This window comes from Condylostylus longicornis, unplaced genomic scaffold (genome assembly GCF_029603195.1).
Source record: "Condylostylus longicornis isolate FDR11 unplaced genomic scaffold, ASM2960319v2 ptg000004l, whole genome shotgun sequence".
NCBI classification, from domain to species: Eukaryota; Metazoa; Arthropoda; class Insecta; order Diptera; family Dolichopodidae; genus Condylostylus; species Condylostylus longicornis.
Window position 1 is genome coordinate 21646272 of NW_026577973.1, and position 23735 is coordinate 21670006.

Here is a 23735-nt window from a genome sequence, read left to right on the forward strand (position 1 = left end):
AGTTTTCTTTTCTATACTACACAAGTAATAATATTTTTATTTAAGAAAAAAAAATATGTTTTATTTATTTTATAGAGAAAAAAAACCTTTATTCGTTTTTCCATGTGATACCACATTTGTATCCGACTTTGATGCCATAACGATGGATTCTAGAATAAATATTGATCCCATCAACGAATGCAATAAAATATGTCTTCAAGTGCCATTAATATTAATGTTCTTTTCCTTCAAAAAAAAAATAATAAGAATAATAAATAAAAACAAAATGTAAAAGCTAGAAAATAAAAGGAAGAAAAAAAAGGATATTTTATAATTTTAACATGAAATAACTGGGAAACGAGAGTAAAAGAAAAATATGAGAGAAAAAAAATTCAAGTAAAATAATATAAAAGGAGAGAAATTTTAAAATTGAATGAAAGGGGTAAAAAATACTTAAAATTTTTTTCCCTTTCACTTTTTACTAAAGGATAATAAAAATTTTAGTTTAGTAAGGATGTCATTAAAGAAATTATTATAATACTTTAACACCTTCACACATTAAAATTGTAAAAAAAAAATGCTTTTAAAACTAAAATATTTGGCGGAACATGAATCTTTTTCTCATTTTAAACAGTTTATTTTGCAATTTTAATTTATTTCTGATTTCCATAGTGTTTTTTTTTTTTTTGATTTCAAAAGACCATAACATGTTTATTTGAAAAGTTACCAAAATTTTTATTAGATTTATTTTTACTAAAGAATGTTGTTTCCTAAAATTTTAGTATAATTTGATTTTATATAAATATTTCGTTCAAAAACAGTTAAAATCACACTATTTGTATCATCTGATGTTTCCACTATAATTTTCCCATTTAGAATTATTTTATCTGTACTATTTTCGAAAAACCTTTAATTTCATAATATCAAGAATCGTTATATCGAAAGCAAGAGCGACACTTTATTCCTAAATTGTTAAAACAAGATTATTATCAAAATATTGCTATTTAATTATGGTTTACCGCTTTTCATATTTTCGTCCGCCCCAGAATACTATTACAATCCAATAACCTTGACATAGTAATTCCAATTCTAATTGTAAGTATTTTATACGGCTTTCTTGCTTAGTTGGTTAAATTTTGATATTATTGTCCATAAACTATAGCCTTAAATTTAAATAGCTTCTACTCGTATAAGAAAAATTTTTATTAAATAAATTTTTTATGTACTAGAAAACTTATAACAATTTTTTTTAAATTTTGTAAACAAACTTGAAACCACACATTTTTCATGTTATCACAGTATTAACACGATCAGTCCCAAAAAAAAAAAAAGTAAGATTTTAATTTAAATTACTGTGCACACTAATAAAACAAAATTTCAAAAAAAAAATGAGAAAGCGAACAAATGAGGTCCTTGTTTTTGTATAAGTTATTTACGCAACGGTGAAAATAATTAAGGATATTTTTAATTTAATTTTCCTGTTTTTTTTATAAGGGCCACTATAGCAGCTTATTAATTAAAATGTTGTTGCTTTTAAATTTCGACACGTCTTATTGCTTCTTTATTTAGTATTATTATGTCCCATGATATCTAAAAAGAACTTTTCCTATTTGTTTTACACATAGATAATCTTAAGATTATCTTTAGATTTGTAATAACACGAAGATAACTGTTCTATTGAACAATCTTATATAATGTTCTGATAACTGAACTTTATCCTGGATAGTATTAGCTACTTAGAAAAACGTTACAATATTGAATTAAATTGGAACAGTAAAAATATTTTAAATTAATAGCATTCTAAATAAAGAAAATCTTAAGACCATAAAATGCATTTCCATAATACGATGTGAGACGCCCAGTACGAAATGTAAGTAATTTCATTCTAAATAAAATAATGAAAACGGAAGGAAAATGAACACTAATATTGCCATTTGACTATTTTTTCTTATTTCTTGTTATTTATTTTGAAAATTACTTCTTTAGCAAAATTTTGTATGGTAACTTTATCTGTCTTAAAACTAAAAAGTATCCACAGCATTAATTAAAATCGCTATACACAAAACCATACTCTTAAAAAATTCTTTTGTCACCCAAAACATTTAATTTTTTTTCATAAAGATTAATTAATGCCGAAATTCTAGAATCTATTTTTGTTTTTATATTCGTACGAACGATCAGGTATAATAAAATTAATGTTTCGTTTGCAACGATTAGAAATAATATTCTGTGATATAGGCATTCGTATATAATCCTACTCGACGTCGAATTCTGAAACTTTTTACCAATGTCTGACCATCATTGTTTGGCTATCTTAAAAACTATATACTGTATTAAAATTCGCGCAAATAAAGTATTTCAATAGGACTATTATTTTTATTAAAGTCATACATAACACGAGATCTTTTGACAGTCGCCAAATCGAATTTTAAATGGAGGTGGATCAAAATGACATCGGCGTATCTACGAAACTAAATGAGATAGCGAAAATCTGATTGCATATACTGAAAGATCATTGTCGAAAACCTACGAAAGTGGTCTTAAGTCAGAAATTTCGAAAGTGGCGTATGGATCAAAATAGCACTCAGCCGACGATATATGCCACTTTAAAAATTTTTTCGTTGTTATTTTATTAGCTAGAACTATGTATGTCCTTTTAAAATAATAGGTGACGTGACACTGTGGGAAGTTTGTAAGGCAACTTCCAATTTCACATGCTTTATTTTTACGGATATCACAAAGGTAACGGATATTTATAAGGTCAACTATATCTACTCTCGTTTTTATTGAATATAACGTAGAGGATACAAAATAAAGTGACTATTAACATACAAGTAAATACTCACGTATACATACATACAAACAAAGATATGACAATACTTTTATTTTTTGTTTCAAATGTCTTGTATTTTTTATAAACAAGAATGAACAAAATAAAATTACAGACCTTTCCTTTAAACAATGATTGTAACAAAAAACCGCAATTATTGTCTTTTGTTTTGTGTTTTTTTTTAATATCCTTTTCAATTTACTATTTAATATAGTCTGAAATTTTAAAATCACATTTTCTTTGAAATTATATAGATACAAAATATTTAAAAAAAAATAGAGCATCGTCTTTAATTTCATAGTCCATTAATATCATCTTATAAAAGACAAAAGCTACGTATATACTGTTGTCATTTTGTAAGTGTTAGATATCTGCTTGTTGTAACCCATTTAATTATATCAATTTAGTTTTTAAAGCTTTAAATTCAAAGAATAAAATTTCACGAAAAAAAAATTTTCATTATATACATATATCTTTTTATTTTACTTCATTTTTCTTCTTCTTTATTCAATTATTCTTATAAACTTACCTTATATATAGAGTAGGTTAAGGACACGACCCCTAACACATTACTATATTATATTACTTGAGGTATATGTATAATGCATAAATATTTAACGAAAGAGGACATGTAATAAAGAAAATGTTATTTGAACTATCGTATCTTGCGATAATAATATGCTCATACTCATATCTTCTCATTTAATATTAAAGTAATTGTGTATATATGTATGTATATTTTATGTATGCTCAAAGAGTTTTTGATGATACAAATGAAAGTAAACTCATTAGTTGTTCTTCTTTGAATACAGCGTGTCAGACATAATATGCCAATTCAATAGACATATTGAACAGGCATATATATCAAAAATGATGAAAAATTTAATGTTTTTGAGAAGAAAAGTAGCCTAATCCAATATTTTATACCGTTAAAATAAAAGATGCAGCTACGTTCATAATAATATGAAACTGAACTACCTCATTATTACGCCAAGCTGTTACGAATGATCTTTTATTTTTGTTTAATTAATCTTACTTTATTAATTTATTTTTTGTTACTTTATTTATATATTGAATTTTGTTATTTTTTATCAAGATTAATATTGAGACGTTGCACATAGTTGTTGTATTGTTATTTAATTTTATTTGCCGTATCTCATACATTAAATAAGAAATCAATTTAAAATTTCATTTGGTTTTTTCGAGGCGAGCTGTCCCAGAAGGACTCTGTACTATTAATACTATTAATCCTACTGCCCCAAAATTATTAAGAACAGTTAAATATCAAATTTATTTCTAAATATCTTCTAAATCTCAAATATTATATTGAATCACAGATATTGGTCTTAGGCAATAAATCACATAAATAAGTTCACAAATCCATAAATGAGTATTATTTTTGCTTTCGCATACACCTTGTATTCTTGAACGAACATATTCTTATAATACTCTTATACATAATGTATGTAGAATTGTATCCATAATCTGTATATGACATTGATAGATTATTCTTGAGTTGATTTTGAATGGAAAACTTTAAAATATCTAGAGAATTGAATGGGTAAATATCATGTACATATAATATGCGTACTACATACATATATAATGATACATTATTTATAAAGTTTATATGGGAATAAGTTTTAACAAAAGTATAATATAATAATGTAGCGAAAAGAAATGCATCTTGCTTTCCCTCATTATTTACGAACACAAAAATATATTACACTTTATCTAGCAGACTATTAAACTTAATATTTTATTCTTGTGTATACTATACTATTTATTGAAGCAAAATATTGGAATATATTAAAAAATACAGGAATATTTATTAAGAACAACCGTTTAAATACAAAATTATCTTATAAGTAGAACATATTTTCTCTACATATTTACATAATCTATATTACTATATCACTATATGAATCAAAAGAAAATTATCGAAATATAATTGCTTAACCTCAATCACGATCTTCTGGCTCCATATTAAAAATGCATTAAAAAAATTTTTCATCAAAAATTTAAGTCCTGTCATTTGAGTAGAACGCAAGAAAATCATGAAGAGCAAGGCCGTTAGTACGGATAACTTATAAATTATGGAAAGTTTCCATTACCTTTAATACACACAATGACTTAGCTATTAAAAATATTCACAAAATTTGTGAATATTTGAAAACAATATTAATGAAAATTAATAAATATTCATGAAAATTAATAATTCGAAATGTTTCGTTCGAATTATTTTCATCTCTAGGTTATACGATACCTAAAATAATTATCAGAGTTATGACAATTTACCATCTTAGAACTCTCTACTTATTTACATATAAATAAATATCCAATCCTCATTTATAAAACACTAAAAGTTATTTATTCAATTTTCATTAAGCACATTTAATGCTTTTCCGACTTAAGATAATACATTTATATATACAGCTTTAAGAACGACGCGGAAATCCTTTAAACTAAATATTTCTATTTAATAAAGAGGTGCTGCATTTTCATACAATTTTTTTTTTATTCAAAAATATTATCACCGTTCCTATAAATAATTACTTTTTAATTTCAATAAACTAAGTTAATTATTTTTTTTTATTCATATTATATTTATATTAAATCACCTTCATTAACGTATATAGCGTATGTGCATATACGTACACTAAAATATGGATTACACGTAAAAGAATACTCATTACAAATACATTTAATCTACAATAGTTAATAAAATAAAAAGTACAAGGTCGCAATTCGCTGCACCCTGAAATAAATGTCAGTTAAACAATTTTATATTGAGAAGAAAACGCAGCAAATAATTGCATTATATAAATATAGTATACGTAATTTGCAATGTTATATTACAAAATTAAGGTTACCTAAACAGTTATTTTATAAAGCATACATGACTTAAAACCAAATTCAATTACTAAAGTTAACCAAATGGACTAATCAATAGCAAGCTTCCAATGAATTTGAAAAAACTAATTTTACTCTATACGTTCCTTCAAAACACAACCTTCACAATGTTCCTTCATAACACAATAATTATTACCTAAATTTGTTTTATTCCCCAAAAATTATGTAAAAATGCAACATCTTATGGATATCAAATTATATCGTAAAAAGATATCGTAAATAGAATATCGTGTTTTTAGTAACTTAAATTATTTAAGGAAAATTAGCAATATACTTGACATACCATGCTTCATCTGACTTTATATTTTTATATGAACCCCCAACAAAATTACTTTTCAACTTGAAATAAGTTGGTATATTGTGGTATGCAGAATTATTGTATGATCAAAATGACATTCATTGATTAAGGTGTTACAAACATGATCTTCGCTGTAATTCATACAGAGAGAACTGGAGCGGGTCCTTTTTTCTTTGGGACGTCTTCAAGCCAACTTTAAAATGGTTTTATTAAAACACAATGATTCAATTTTTATACAACTCAGTTTAGTTGAATGTAAATGGGGGCGCAATTGCATTTTAGTTCTTTCCGATTGTTCTCAAAAACTCTTATTCTATAAGTCAATTTTTTATAATTACTCTCATTTTTTTTATAAATTTTCTTTTGTCGTTCTTTTGGCGATATTAAAAAATGTGGCATTCTTGTTAAATAAAATAATTTTTTCATAAACATTATGTATATACATTTATTCAGAATATACATTTTATATATGAAGAGTTTTCGTTTTGTGGGCTATAAATGCATGGACATAATATTGAGATACCTGTAAATGTAATTAATAATTATATAGATATATATATATACCCTTGAATAAAAGATACATTTAACACTATGTCTCTGGTCAATTATTAAGTAACCAAAGGTAAATATTGTTTTTCATTATCCCTGCTTTAGATAGAATGTATAAATTACCTTTGAGACTTCATATGATTCACTTATAAAATACATATTATACATTCCTATATATATATATATATATATACATATATAAGCAAATTAATGTAAGTAGATAAAAAACTCAATTTTGGTATATGTGGGTATATCCCATATAATAAGGATACAAAATAGGCATTAAAATGTACATATAACAGCAGCCAAAAAATTATTTAATCATGAAGCTTTTCAATGAAAGAAAAATACATACATGTATACATATATTTAATAATATCTTGCCAGAAAAAAAATATACTTAAAATTATCCAAAATTATCCATCCTCCCCATTCATTAATACGTGTATAACATTTAAAAGTGGAGTATATAAACTATGCTTTAATTTATATTTATATACCATATACATACACATGTACATATATCTATATTATGTTTGATTGTATTCATAGAGAATGTTTTTATTGAGAATTACCTATGTATAATTTATGATCCTCTGTCAGAATATTTACAGAGTTTTAGTGTTAAAAAACATTAAAAATTTATCAAACAAGAAAAACTAATTAAAAAATTCGCAACGTTTGTATGTGCTTATGCTTACAGTAAATTCATAAGCAATAAAAGAAAACGAAGTAATGCATAAAATTAAATACTTTGTGAAAAGCAAGTTTATTTTATATTTGAAAAATAAAAATTTCATTTGCCATTCGAATTTAGTATTTTAATTTAACATATTTGTTGAGATTTTAAGTTCGATTTTCTACTCAGAGGTTAAATCTGATTAGTAGAACATGTTCTGGATCATTAACTGGTCACATGAATATGTTAACCATATGAGCTCTGATTTTAAAAACGAACATGTTTATGTTGTTAATTAACAATTCTTCAAATTTGAAATAACGAAATAGTATTCGAGCTTTTTTCCGACAAGGTAAGTAAATGTCAAACTTATTCCCTGTTTAAGACATTAAGCACATATTAAAATTGATTTCAAATCCCATGATTTGAGTTAGGATTATGAAATTACAGTTGTGAATAAAGCGATTATGCAATGATGGTGAATGACATAGTGGAGACCTTATTTTTAATGAATCTGTTAAATAATCAATTCTGTTAAAACTAAACTTTGCTTTTATAACATAATGTCATTTTAACGGTATTTTGTTGTTCTGTAACTTTTTTGGTCTATACTTTTCTACTGTATATGGCGAATTCAATAACTTGTCGAAGTTATTGTTGTCGAAATACTTTGTACTTTAAAGTATAAAGTAGGTATATTTTCGACAAATTCTCGTACTTTTCACACCATATTTACACTCGCAGTTTTTTTGTCGAATTCGCCATGCATAATAACAAACTAACACATTTACCAAATTTTATAGCGAATTCGACATACACAATTAACGAATGTCAATCTCCCGTCTTTAGTTATTATTCTTAGTTCTCTTTAAATCATTTTATCTAATAATTAAATTAAATTTTCTGATTTTGTGAAAATATTTAACGCTCAAGTTTTAAAGTATCGGCTAAACTTGTCAGCCTATAAAAAAATTTTGACACAAAATAAGAACATTTGAAAGCTATTTTTGTGTAGGAAGTTTCCTATATTTGTTTAGAAAAATTATTATAAATATTAGAAAATTAACATTCGCAGAAATTATTAACTTTTTCAATTATCCAGTATTAAAATTTCCTAAAGGTAATGTAAAAAAAAATATTTTAATCACGTTAATAATAATTTGGTTTTTTTTGTAATACAGGATGTACCGAGGTGTCCATAAGTGCTAATATCTGTAAATATATATAATATATATACAGATAACAGAATTTTTAAATATTCATCGTAATAAATATATGAAATTATTTGAAAAGTTTTGCTGTAAATTGAATTCCCCTGGTAAGAAATGATAAGAGTAAACTTTTTCTGTACCTTTTACGCTTTTACGCAATAAATTTTATAATTTTGTTTCGCGAACATGCACTTTAACAAAATATTAATGTTAATATTGCATGTATACAAAATGATGTCAAGTTGTTTGTACAAATATATATATATGTTACATACATACGCATTTATACGTTATACATATTTATGTATATATGTACATATATAAATTTAAAAATTTACAATATCTTCGTGACATATGAGTCAAACATACATGACTGTCAAAAAAAATTACGTGATTAGAAATAAATTATTTTCTATAAAGCGCCTGCATTATAAAATTTGTTAAGTGAAACTTGACATTATGTTGTTTTATTTGTCCTTATGTGTTATACATTTATTCTTATTAATTACATTTAATAATGTATTATATTATTGTATAAGAGTATATTTTGACCCCAAATAATAAAGAATGTAGTCTAATTTCTAGCTTGATAAAATTTCACACACTCTCAATGACATAGCAAATTTATGTACCAATGTATATGAAATGTTTTGTAATAATTTTAATCAATCCTCATCTCATTCAAAGATATTGCACGGAATGCTATTTTAAGAGCGTTAACTCTCTCTGACGGACTATTCTTTTCGTTAGTACAATCTTGCTCTGTAAATTTGTATTATGAAAAAATTCTTAAGGGTTATAATCGAATTTGAAATTAATTAAAATGTCTACATTAATAGGAAAGTCCAATTGAACTTTTTCTTGTATCAAAAAATTAAAATTTTCACCGCAACAAATTTTCTCTAATAAATCGGTGAAATCGTTTAAAATATTTTTCTTCCGTAGAACATTTTATAATTTTTGCGTAGGTATGTGAATCAAAAAATCAGAAGATAAGCTAATTCAGTTTTTTGTTAATCTTGTTTTTTTTTCTTGAATATTAAATTATCAGATTTGAATAATTTTATCATGACTGAAAAAAAAATTAATGAAGTTTTGACGAAGACGTGATATGATTTTTCACTAATACCATTTATCATCTTTAAATATTTTATATTTAAAAAATTTATTTATTACTTAAAAAATAAAAAAAATAAGTCATTCATTTATATTTATCCATTCACGCCTTTATTTATTTAAACTTAACATTTGTAAAATATTGAATTAAAATCAGTGCAAAATACTTTAAGATTATTAATTGTTATTGTACGTGCTTCCAGACGTCAGTCCCGGAATCTAATCTAGAATTTGATTGAGAGCAATTGATATATGATCATAAATGGCAAGTTATCTTAAGAGCAGAATAAATTTGGAAGATGTTTTTATTTTTGTAACATTAAAAACATCTTCTGTTAAACTTTAAAAATTCAAAAGGAATTTCACCTTCGAAATTTCTGGTATACACCGCTCTACTTTATTAAACTAACAATGATACAAATCACCGTAGTAACTTCCTTCTCAGAGTCTCTATTGTATATATGACTAAAATTTGTTTAAAGATTGAAGGAAAAAGAAAATTTCCTAATTTAAAGAAATATATGCTTCACATAAAAGTAGTAACTTCCTTCTCAGAGTCTCTATTGTATATATGACTAAAATTTGTTTAAAGATTGAAGGAAAAAGAAAATTTCCTAATTTAAAGAAATATATGCTTCACATAAAAGAAGGAAAACGTAATGAATTTAGTCAATAATATAACATATATGGTGCCCAAATTCCCCCAATGTATTTATAAATACTTCTAGGACATTCTAAAATTTAATTGAGATCCAGTTAAACAATATTCAGGTCAATTACTTTGTCATTTGAATTGTTGATCAAATTGTTTTAATTCCGAATGTGTTTTGATCATACCGTATTTAATTAAATCATATTACGTGGTGCTCAAAATTGAAATGAATACAATTTATAATAAATAAAATGCTTTTAAGATATTTTAAATATAAAGTTAATATTAAATTAATTGTCATGCTAATAAATGGGTGCTAAGACCTGCAAATCAATTTTTATATAACTTTCTAATAATATAGCCATTTTTATATTTATTTTTTTTTAATGTACTTTAATTCTGGTATATGGAATTCAAGTGATTATTTCAAAATGATTTCAATTGATAATCATTTGAAAATAAGATTGAACTTAAACGTAATTCAATTACAGAATAATGCTCATAATACGCCTAAACGTTCCCCTATTGGTATGCAATTTTCTCTTATCACAAAATATTTTTGTTTCCTAATATTTTCTCCAATATTGCACGGAACATACAGCTAACCGAAAAGATTCTTTTTAATTTTGAATTATTCAAAATAAAAATTAAAATTGTTAATTTCAAAATTAATTTAAAATAAATTAAAGATAAATATTATTCTGAAAAAAAAAAATCAATTTTAATTATTGTTATCAAATTAAATTATAAATTTAAAGTAAACTGAAATTTGAAGTTGAAAAACTTTTATACTCCAAAAAATAAAAAAATAAAAATTTAGTGTAACCAAAATTCGGTATATGTTACACCACAAACACTTTATTTTGAGGATCGCATGAATAATGAAAGGGTTCAATTAAATTTTTCTTTTTTCCTGCTTCTTTTTTTATAATATCCTTTTTTCATCAAATTTACATTTTTATATTAGCTTAGATTCATATATTATGTATTTATAAAGTTTAGTATGTATGTGTATTTTCACATTCATCATATATGAGCTGTGTATACATATACCTGTTATAAATCAACAGCACATTTTATATTAGTTTTTACATATTCATAACATACACAGATATTCAAAATTAAAAAAATCAACAATATATGTGCATAAAACAACATAAATATGTTGGGTTCAAAAATCAGAATGCTTTTATAACGACGAAAGTTCTAAGAAGTTGTAAAATTTGATGATGATTTGTTATAACTAGCGTTTATTACGTTTAAAAATCATATAGCTATTTCAAGGAAAACATTTATTCCATTTTTTTTTCTCTGAAATTGTGGTATCAACACAACGTGTGTTGCAGAATTTTAGGTATATTTCATACAATATTTCTCTTTGTTTTTTTATTAATACAAATAGGATGAAGACTTCTATTCCTTATGAATGCACGATTTTTTTTTATATTCATATTGCTCAATCAGTATGGTAGCTTAAGTATACCACGTTGTTGTGAACGTAAACGTAAGAGGTATACTTTATTATTGAAGGCTTTTTTATTCAAGAAGGTCTTTTATACCAAAATACAATGGAATATATTTTTTAATAAATCACAAAATTATGAATAGGAGGATAAAAACGTATAACTGATCGAAGATAAAAATGTATAACTGAAAGCAAACATATGAAATGTTTCACCTAAAAATATGCAATTATTTAGTTTTAATAAATGTGCTCATATAAATTAATTATGTTAAACTAGCTTTACTACTGAGAATTAGCTTTAATTATCTACATAATAAAAATTGTAGTGAAATAAATGTGATTCATTTTTTAATAAACTAACAATTTAGAAACATTTTATTTTAGAAAAAATTTTAGTCAGCATGTTTGTGTTTACAAAAGCTAGATCGCCTTGATCTCAACGGATGTTCCGATAAAGAACAATTCACAGGATAAAAGAGAATTATGTCATAGTTTAAATACATCGCATATAATATGCGCATACATTAAATACACCTTGAATACTTAATATATATTTTAAGATTCACCAAATATTATTGAATCTTTACTAAAGTTTACATTAATTATCATAACATTTTGAATCGAAACAACAAAATTATTGATATCCTCTCCATTACTTTAAAAATTTAAATTAAAATTACACTTTTCTATACTTTATTTATAAATTATAAATTTTTTTCATAAAAATGAATGATTATAATAACCATTATTTAACCATAATATTGAAAAAACAAAAAACAAAATTTCAAATCATCGTAAATCTTTATTAATTGAAAACTATAGAAGGCACCACATATGCCACATCATTTATTCTCCTAACTATAAAAATATTTTCACTAATAGTTATTCCTTGATTTCATATTTATACAGGGTGTTTTAGTTATAAGTGGTGTAATACATCATATAACATCGTTTAAGGTGTCAAACATAAGTAAGATTTTTGTTTGTAACTAAGTATTGAATCTCAAGTGTAATAAGAAATTCAGGCATCTGCCTGAATAAGAGATGCCTGAATTTCATGCCCCATATGCTTTCAAAATTACTAGCATTCATACATCTTTCTTAGACTGAAATATACTAAAATCAAGTGAAGACTCTACCTCATTTTTCGTAAAATGCCTGTACTTCGGACATCGTTGAGATTCTCTCCTCTAGAACCCAAAAAAAAAATCACATTTTCGATGCATTAAGCGAAACTATATATTAAAGCACTCATTACTGAATCGCACTGTATACACAGAAATATAAACCTTCATTAAAACGGAACAGTAAGCCATATGTTGAACTACTCCTTATAATTATTTTATATCCTTAAAAACAACAATATCTTTGAAATTGTGCTGAATAAATGAATGTTTTTTTTAAACCTTTTCTTTTTAAAGCATTCAAATAACAATATGGAAAGTAAAAGGTTGTGTATTGTTCAAATTCCTTCATTCATTTCAGATTTTTCTCTTCTATATTTTAATATTACTTTTAAAAGATACTTTTTTCTTATGGGAATCACATCTGGTATGGGGTAAACTTACGTAATTTTTTGTACTTATTTAATTTTATATGTAATAAACGAGAATGTGTATATGTAGAAAATACACAATTTTTAATACATTTTATTATCATAAGTACCTTTGAACATTTTCTTTCAAATTAATCCTTTCTAAAGAATAAAAGTGTAAATTGAGTACGAAAAATTTTTGTTTTAAATTATGTAGTGACAATATCGTTTGATATACTTAGGTATGTTTATACATATATACACATATATTTAAAAAAGATTGGCCAATTAGATTAAAAAAAACTTACATACTTTGCAGTATATAATCGGATTTAAAGCGCATTTGATTTCGTAGTAAAGAAAGTTATGTATATCTATGAAATGAATATGTTTTTAGCTTGAGAGCGTTTTTGTTTGCAAAAATTAATTTGAAACAGGCCACTACAATTCTATAGTCTATATAGGTGTTTAATTTAAAATATAATAAAATTCCGTGAAAAAGTGGAAATTGTAGATTCTGTACATATCTAGGGTTTTTTATCAGACAACTACAATTTATGAATCATGAATGTAGTACTCGTATTACTTAAAATTTTAAGCGCTTGTATCAAGAAGAAAGAAAATTAAATTTTTTCAATGGTTTAAAAAAAAAAAATCCTTAAAAAACATTATAAGTATAACTAAGAAGTTGTTCACTTCTCAAGATCATCAAATTTTCTAACAAGCCATTGAAATATAGACACTTCATTGATATATAGATATGCGTAATTAGAATTAAACATCTGCACATATTCATTTCTACATTTAAACCATGTTCACTAAATTTCCCCCAGTTATTGTTTTCGAAAAACAAAAATAACACAAAAAAAATTTTAATTTTGTTTTACTCGAAATACCAAAAATTTAGATTTCGTGCTCTATCAAACTCTATATATTACTAAATATAATTATAAATTTTATTCAAAATTAATTTAAAGCGTCGTACATACAATTTAAAGTTGAAAATGAAACAGAAAGCATAAAAGTTTAACAATTTTTAATTCAGATATTTCTGAGAAAAATCGTTTGAACAAGGAACTAATTACCATCTTTGATTGGAATTAATTTTGACTTTATTTACGTCATTCATCTGTTGTACAGTTATATGAAGGAATTCCTATAAGTTATTCCTAAATAAGTGGACGTTGTATTGGGGATTAGTAATAACATTTGTGTAATAAGCACAATACGTATATCTTGCAAAAAGCAATATAAAGAGGGGATACCTAAATATCTAAAAGCAATTTCTAGGTATTTTCTTCATACCTCTGTTACTTAGCTGACAGATAACGTCCGCCTAGAATGCGGTAGGTCGCTGGATCGACTCCAGTTTGAGTAGAAAAATTTTTTAATTTTTCGTTCCTTTTATTATGTCATCTATCTGTTTTGCGGTTGTATGAAATAATTTCTATTAGTTAAACTAATTTCCACTTTAGTCGTGTTAGAATAGTACAGAAATTCCCTAAGTAACACCGAGATCATCAAACAGTCGTTTACACCTTTAAACTTTCATACTTATAAAAAAAACTCGGCGACTTATAAAAAAATTATTCTCGCTTTAGATTGTCCCTATAATACATGTAAGAATATTTAAAACATTTGATTCAATGAAATTTTAAAAGTATATAAAGGCCTTTCATTAAGACAAAAACGAGATTTACAGATGATTTCCAAAACCTGAGTGTATATATGCAATTAAAATAATTCTAAACATTTCTTATTTTTCTATATAGTTTTTGGACAACTTATAATTATATTGTAATAAAATATTTTCAATTTTCAACAGCACGTTAAAAAAAACAAATATAATTTTTTTTTACACATTGGGATTTCATACCCGCATAATAATTTTCTTATACTATATAAGAACTTGAATAAATTTTAGACACTTTTGTCAAGTATCAAAGAGTCATATGAATAAAAATTTTATATTTAAAATATGCGAACAAATGTAATAAAAATATCTGTGTATACGAGGGTCACTATTTATATTTCGGGTCCTGGCAATACTAGTGCTGCCAGGTGCAATCTGACACTTCCATTGGAAAGTTGGACATTTTTTAGGACAACTTCACTCAGAACGTTTTGTCATTCGAGCGCGAATTGTTTTGTTTACAGTGACTTGAAAAATTCATCTCGGTCAAAAAATGGAATTGTCCCGTGAAAATTTTCGTGCGATGATTTTTTACGATTTTCGGCGCGGATTATCGAGACAAGAGTGTCTCGATCAACTTGTTTCGACTTTTGGTGATGAAGCACCATCAAAAACCACTGTAAATCGCTGGTACCAAGAGTTTGGTTTCGGACGCCGTTCGCTCCAGGATGAATTTCGTGAAGGTCGGCCAATTTCGGTCGTTTTGCCGGAAACCATCGATGCTGTGCGCGAAATGATAATGATGGACCGGCATGTGACATACTGTGAGATTGAGGCATCCTTGGGCATTAGTTCCACCAGCGTACATAAGATATTGCATGAACATCTTGCCGTGAAAAAGGTGTGTTGTCGATGGATCCCAAAAAATGTGACGATTGCACAAAAGAAGGCTCGTGTCGATTCGAGCAAAGAAATGTTGAAAAAATTCAATCGCGGTGCGTCAAAAGACGTTTATAATATAGTCACAGGTGATGAATCATGGATCTATGCATATGAGCCCGAAACGAAACAGCAATCGACCGTATGGGTGTTCCAAGACGAGCCAAATCCAACAAAAGTTGTTCGTGGAAGAAGCACATCGAAGCAAATGATCGCGTTTTTTTTTGGTATAACCGGTCATGTGGCCACAGTACCTTTAGTGGAACGTAGGACGGTCAATTCTGAATGGTACACCACCATCTGTTTGCCGAAAGTTTTCGAAGAAATAAGGAAAACAAACAAGCGCCGGCGAATCATTCTTCATCATGACAATGCAAGCTCTCACAAATCAGCTGAAACAATGGACTATTTGAGCACTCAAAATGTCGAATTGATGGGTCATCCGCCTTACAGTCCTGATTTAGCACCCAATGACTTCTTCTTATTCCCTCACATCAAAAAAAAAATGCGTGGACAACGATTTTCAACACCTGAAGAAGCAGTCGATGCGTTCAAAAACCATGTTTTGGAGGTGTCTCAATCGGAGTGGAAAAAGTGCTACGAAAATTGGTTTCAGCGCATGCAAAAGTGTATTGATCTTCATGGGGAATATTTTGAAAAACAATAAAACCATTTCCAATGATAAATGTTTGTTTTTTATTGCTAGACCCGAAATATAAATAGTAACCCTCGTATAACATGAATGTAATGAATACACAATTATTGTACAAATTTGACAATTGTCCTGAGAAGAAACAAAAATGTCCTTAAGTTTAAATATAAAAACAAAAATTTTTCTTTTTCTAAAAATTTTATATACGAGTATTTGTACATATATGTATATGCAGTTATATGGTTACAAGAAAAAATAAACCGTATAATTTCTCTTATGTCGCTTTAATCAAATCACTTTACCATACACGTATACATACACACATATACATACATCTGGTATACATACACACGTATACATACATCTTATATTAAAAAAGAATCGATGAAAAGAATTTTTTTAAAGAATTTTTTTATCTCAAACTTATTACGTTTTTTTTGAGATTTTTCAAATAAAACAAAAAAACGGGGAAAAAAGGGTATAGGGTATCATTTTTTATTTCTCTCAAAACGATAATAAATTTGTACGTGTCGTCTCCATTGTACATTTATTTACCTACATTCGAATCTTAAATTTTATAAGAAAAACTTTTATTTGGATTCAATTTAAAAAATTTTTATTTTAAACATTCTTACACTACAGTTGAAATTAATACCAGTATAATGCTTGCATTAAAGTTGAACAGAAATTTTACTATTGAAGTTTTTCAATTGATATTGTTGTTTTTCGAACATAAATGCACATTTCAAAGTTATTTATAACAGAAACATGATAAACTCTTAGAAATTTTAAAATGCTTACAAACTCTACATCGTGATTCAATAGTTTTTTAAAAATTTATATAAAGGTCTTAGCTTTCAAACATATCAGTTTATGTATATGCAATTAAGAAAAATTCCCGAAAATTAATCATAATATTTTCATAATATTTACGTTTTTTAAAAAAAACCTTTAAAGTTAACAAATAAAACGTGAAATACGAATATGGAGGGCTTAAAAATTAATAATACTTTCATGATTTCAATTCTATTAATAATTTATTAAAGTAATATTCAAAAATTTTTATATAAATTGAAATCTCTATAGAATGAAAATCTCATAAGTGTAATCATTTGGTTTGTAATGCACAGATATTGTATTTCATAGTGAGTCTTCAAAATGAAAAAATAATGTTAAAGTTCAGCAGATTATTTGATAAATAAAGATTTCAATTAAATAAAATGTTAATTATATAAGACTCCACCGTACATAAATATTTTTTATATGAAAAATTTTAATTTTTCTCGTATACGTAATGAGACATAATCAATATATAAAATCAAAAAATATAGTTAGTTTTTTTAATTATAGAAATGATTAATTAAAAATCTTAACATTTCGTATCAAAATTTATTAATTTAGACTTTTAAAATTAATATAAATGTGTATATTTTAAGAATTATTCACGAGTAACATTATAATTAAAATCTTCATACTTATATATAAATATTATATATAAATAAAAATTATTTTGGAATTATGTATATACGCGTTTAATGAAGCAAAATTTCTTTTAATTTGCATGTAGAGGCAAACCCCACATACTATTTTTATGTTTTCATGAATATTAATATAACATAAAATTTATTGATTCATGAATTTCTATTATGTAAAGCATATCATGTTAAAAATTTTAAATATCTGTATTGAATTTTTCTATATTGGGATAATGTTATGTGAGAAATTACTGTATCTCGCGAATGCGAAATATCTATGTGACAAATTACATACTATACAAAATTATAGGTATCACTTTAAATAAGAAATACGTATATTCATTCAGAAAACTAAATTGGGCCAGAAAAATCTGATTTGCATATATTCCAACTATAGACATAAAATTTATAGTTTGTTGATAGAATAATATTAGAAAGATCCGTCGCCGCCCCATATAATTATAATAAATATATTTCAAATTTTTTTTTTTTTTAAATATTTTTAAAAAATAATTGTTAAAGTAAATTCATATACTATTACTATATAATTAGTTCTCCTATTTTGTTTTTATTTCGTTTTAGAAAATGCAACACGTTTTTGCTTTGAAAACGGTACCTGGTCCAGTTATTCAAATTATGATCAATGTCGTCATATAGCAACAGATCCATCTGCGATACAAGAAGAATTACCCACTATTATATATTGCACAGGATATTTTTTAAGTTTAATAGGATTAACTTTAGCACTAATCGTTTTCGTATATTTTAAGTAAGTATACAATAAATTTGATGTATCTAATTTTAAAAATATTTTGTGTACATTAGATTATAAATATTGTATACATTATGTAATATTAAATTATAAAAAAATTTAAAAGTGAAAAAATTAATATAATTTTTCTATTCATGTTTAATGCATACCTATTCATGTCCTTTATCATCTACACTAAATACTAAAAAAAAATCTGATGTGATCACCACATAACCGATCACAATGTATGTTGACTACATTAGTGAAAGTATTACAGAAAATTATAAAAATGCCTTTTAAACAGTTCCTTTCAACTTTAAGGATGTTAACAAACTTTTAGTCAACAATACCTTCCGTAAATAAGAAATATAAAATCGGCCGCCAATTCGTTTTCCGAGGCTTGATCTTTCTAAAAAATTTATAGATTTATTATTTTAACACCCCTAATTTAAATATTAAATTTCAGTGGAGTCGGTTAATAATTTCTCTTTATATACGCAAGGATGTAAATCGGCCCGCAAAAAGGTCAAGTTTCCATGGTTCAGTGTATATCCCAAAAGTTGATCAATCCGTGAGACAGCCAAAACAAACCCACATATGAAATTTCATCAAAATTGGTTCAGTTAAACTTGAGTGCACACTCAGACATCTCTCTAAAAACAGTTTATTTACGCTTCACTACTGTGGAGAAGTGACGTCAAAATTTTGTGTCATCCTCATAATCTCCCATATTGTATGCAATGCGGTTGGTAGTAATGTAAATTGTGCAAAATTGTAAGCCCGCAAATATAGCGAGTTTGTTTTATAATATCTGAGCATAATTTAAAAATTTTCCAAAATCTAATAAAAACACATTCTTATTATGAATGTAAATATTTCAATCCAAATATGAAAACAAATATGGTATTCCTCAATAAATCACAGTATGAACATATCAGCTTTAACAAATTAAGAACCTTCATACATATATTTCTTATATATATATATATATATATATATGGATATTTGTAATCTGTTATAATGTTGATAATTAATTATAAAATATATACTTTATGAATTATAGTAAAAATTTCAAGATTATTGTGAATTTTTCATAATTCTTTTTGTTTTTATAAAAATTTCTTTTTTTTTTATAAAAATATTCGCAAAGTATTTAATCATTTATATATAGTTTTGAAATTCAAGAATAGCAAAACCATAAATCTTGAATCCTAAGAATCATTTAATAATAAAAAAAAATGAAAAAGAAATTCCAAAATAAGAGTAAAAAACAATTTATTAAAAAGTTTTTTTTCTTCAAAACTTTGCAAGTTATAAAATCCAAATTAAATTTCTTATTTCACTTTTTCTACAAATTTTTATAATAATGAGAATTTCTTTTTTATATCCTTTTTTCCCTATATATATTATTCTTATTTTTTATGTAACTGCATAAATTGTTATTGACTTGGTTTTTTTCTTTAATATTTTTCATTATGAGAATAACAAGAAGTGCAATATTGCAATTTTAATTCAAATCGCGTGCTTAATACCTACTACTGGCACCGAGAAATATGCAATTTTTTTTAATGGTATATAGCATTTTATAAAATTGCAGTACATATTCTTGAATACAGAACTTTAATGGTATATTCTCATTCTATGTAGAAATAGCGTTTACTATATGGAACGTACGAAATTCTACATGTACCATAAGTAAGCTTAGAAGCGTATACACGTATAATAACTTTTTTATGGTATCAATAAGTATAATATTATGTAATAGAATAGAGTAATATTAATTTAGAACACTTGATGCATATTGTACATACAATTATTATTACTATAACTGTTATACATATATTTATTTCTTTGCATAGAATCATAAAATAAAAATTAAAATAATTTTTGAATGAACAAAACTTTTAAAGTTTCTTGTAGCACATTAACATAATCTCAAAAAATAAAAAATAAAAATAAACACAAAAAATTTTAGAATAATAAAGTTTTTGACATATGAAAATCAAGGGGTGTAAAAAAATTTTCAAAATTTTTGGTAAAATATCAAAGAGCATCTTCAATTACTATCTTTTACACGAAAAGATCGTCTGTTGTTTTAAATTGAAGAGGAATAATTTTATATTAAGATTTCAGTATGAAATAAATTTGGATATTTTCTTTTTAAACCCTTCTTCATTAGTTACTTAATTTCAAGATAGTATTTCGAAAAGTTATCTAAAAATGTAGGAACTAAACAGTTTTTAGAAAGGATAATTTTTACACTTCTTAACTAGAGAAAAAGAGCTCAAGTGCACTTTTTTCATCAGACCGCATTCTATCACCTTAATTCGACAGTGCGAGCCACGGAAATTCTGTATACACTTGGATTTTTAAATATTATATGAAACTAAATTAACCACTGAAATTCTGTTAAAATTACAATAATATTTTGTTCTTAAAATAACTTGATAGAAATTGAATTGATTTTTAAAAATATTCGAGTTGGAAAGAACAAGAAGAGTGAAAAATTTAATAAAAAAACTAAAGGATTTTTTTTTCAAAAAACAAAAAATATAATAACAAGCTGTCTGGAAATTATTTTTTTAGAATTTGAAAAAGGGTTATTATTCGAGTTTGGTAGGGAATCGGCAAAAAATTTTATCCAATGACATAAAATTTTTCAATAAAGCCTATTTCTCATGAAATTTCACTTTTCTTTTATCTCATAGTGTGTAGAGGTTTTGTAAATGAACTGTCCGTTCAGCGTAAAATGTAATAAGCACATTTTTGTTAATTTTTTTTAATGTTTTACAATTCAAATAGAAATTTTACCTAATCAACTCAAACATACATATATAGTATTTACGTTAAAAGATTCAATTAGTATAAAAATTAATGAAAATGATCATCCTCTTCAGCCCGCACCTACGTATATTCATCCTTGTTGAACATAAAAGTTGTTTAAAAAATTTTTAGCCAGCCCTTTCAACTATTTAATTAATTACCGATAACAATATCTGAATGTTTTTTTTTATTGAATTATTTATTATTTAATTTATCTTTTTTTTCAGAGACCTGAAATGCTTAAGGAATACAATTCATGCAAATCTTTTTCTAACTTACATCTTATCGGCATCATTGTGGATTCTAACGTTATTTCTCCAGGTCGTAGTAAAAGGAACTAAAATGCTTAATTTTAAAAAAAAAAAAAACTTTTTTTTCTCTTTTCATATAATCTTACTAGATGGCAGAGTCACCAAGTTCAGTTGGATGTGGAATTTTAGTACTTTTATATCATTATTTTCAATTAACAAATTTTTTTTGGATGTTAGTTGAAGGTAAGCTATTAAATAAAATAATATGGCTTTAAATAATTGCTTGAAATAGTTTCAATATTTTACTTTACATAAGATTGAGGTAAATATTTCGATTTCATTATTACATATTTTAAAATTTTGCTAAAACATTTGCTTTAAAGTCGTTAATATTGTAAAATTATAGCATAATATGTTATTATTGAAAAATCTCATATATAAATCATCTTGTATACAAAGTGACTTTATAGACACCAAACCTCAACGATTGTGAGGTAATAGAATTTTAAGAAAATTTGGCAAAATTGTTGTATTTCCCTTTAAAAAAATCTTAAAACTTCAAATAAAAAGTTTTCGAAAGGGTAAATAAGCAGTTTGAAACTATGAAACAATTTTTTTTTTTTGTGTCTTGTTTAATTTCAAGATCAAAAAATTTTTCTATTCCGATAATTCTATATACACAACTTTTGAAACTTACAAAAAAAAAACAACAAAAATAATTTACTTTTTATTTTTAGGTTTGTATCTTTACACGCTTGTTGTACAAACGTTTTCAAGTGATAACATTAAATTTGCTATTTACGCATTTATTGGCTGGGGTATGTTACTCTACATTTATATAAAAAAAATCAAAATTCAAGACTATTTCTTTCTTTATAGGATGTCCAGCGATTATAGTAGTTATTTGGTCCATAGCAAAAATGTATACACCAGCACTGAAACCAGAATATTTTGCTGGGGTAATTTATTATTTTCTTTAAAAAAATAGTAAGACTGCAATAACCAACTGAGCATCATGTAATAAAATAATAATCATTTCACATCTGTAAAAACTATGTTAAAACAAACTCATATACTACATTTTTATTATATAACAGCATAATTAGTTATTCTAACTCTAAATAACGTGAAGTGTATTTAAAATTATCAAAAATTAGAAAAATCAAAAGGAAACCGTTCTATTATGGTTGAGTTTAAATTAATACCAAGACAAACGTGTCACATATTACGGTATGAAGTTTACGAAAACATGAAATTATTTGAAGAAAATTATGAATATTTTCTACAATTTTCTCATTTAAATCCCCCAATTTAATTTTTTGGGAAAATACAAAACTGGGTAGAAAAGAAGAAACTTGATTTTGAAAAATAACATTGTTCACCATTTTTAAATAAACTTATAAGCGAAGGCATAATTATACAATCTGTAAGTCAACCTAAAATATGTATTCGATAAATTTTACATAAAGTCTCCAAATCCTCAACCAGACACCTTAGATAAGCATTGGCTTGGACTTTTGCCCGCTTTTTTCCTTATAAAAATTTGCTAAATCAAATGATAAAATAATTTTTTTTTTTCCAAAACTTCACTAACCAAAAATTTTGATATAAAAATAAACACTTTTTGTAATTTAAAATTACTAAATATATAACATCAAACATATATACAGATGTATATAAATACTTGTATATGTTTGCTTGAATATATACATGTACATATGCAAAAAAAATTCATTTCGGTCGAAATTCATTTTTAAAACCAAAAGTATACATACAATATAAATATAGGAGGCTGTAGTTTTTATTTTTTAGTCATTTGGATGTGAAAAATTACAAAATATCCTTAAAATTAAATAAAATATCATTATTGTGTAAATTATATCTTAAGTAAAGGCATATATATATTTCAAAAATGAATCAAGTGGGGTCACAAGATACATATGCGAACAAAAAAAATATAAAAAATTTCATTTAATTTTTAAAAA

The 23735-nt window shown here is 25.2% G+C and overlaps 2 protein-coding genes across 5 annotated transcripts in view; one reads left to right on the plus strand and one right to left on the minus strand.

Annotated features, from left to right (window-relative positions):
* The window catches only part of LOC129613286 (diuretic hormone receptor-like), a 51488-nt gene that overhangs the window by 21470 nt on the left and 6283 nt on the right, over positions 1-23735 (plus strand). For all 4 annotated transcript variants that reach the window (XR_008697297.1, XM_055527288.1, XM_055527302.1 and 1 more), the window contains exons 3-7: positions 18508-18694; positions 21727-21823; positions 21900-21993; positions 22488-22568; positions 22630-22709. Coding sequence is in view for 3 of the 4 variants with exons in the window: in XM_055527288.1 (XP_055383263.1) it covers positions 18508-18694; positions 21727-21823; positions 21900-21993; positions 22488-22568; positions 22630-22709 (539 nt within the window). In the remaining variant the exon portion in view is untranslated. The remainder of the gene's footprint in view (positions 1-18507; positions 18695-21726; positions 21824-21899; positions 21994-22487; positions 22569-22629; positions 22710-23735) is intronic.
* Positions 9733-23735, minus strand: part of LOC129613312 (caspase Dronc) — a 30512-nt gene continuing 16509 nt past the window's right edge. The window contains exon 6 of the transcript XR_008697300.1: positions 9733-9742. The gene's annotated coding sequence lies outside the window, so the exon portion shown is untranslated. The remainder of the gene's footprint in view (positions 9743-23735) is intronic.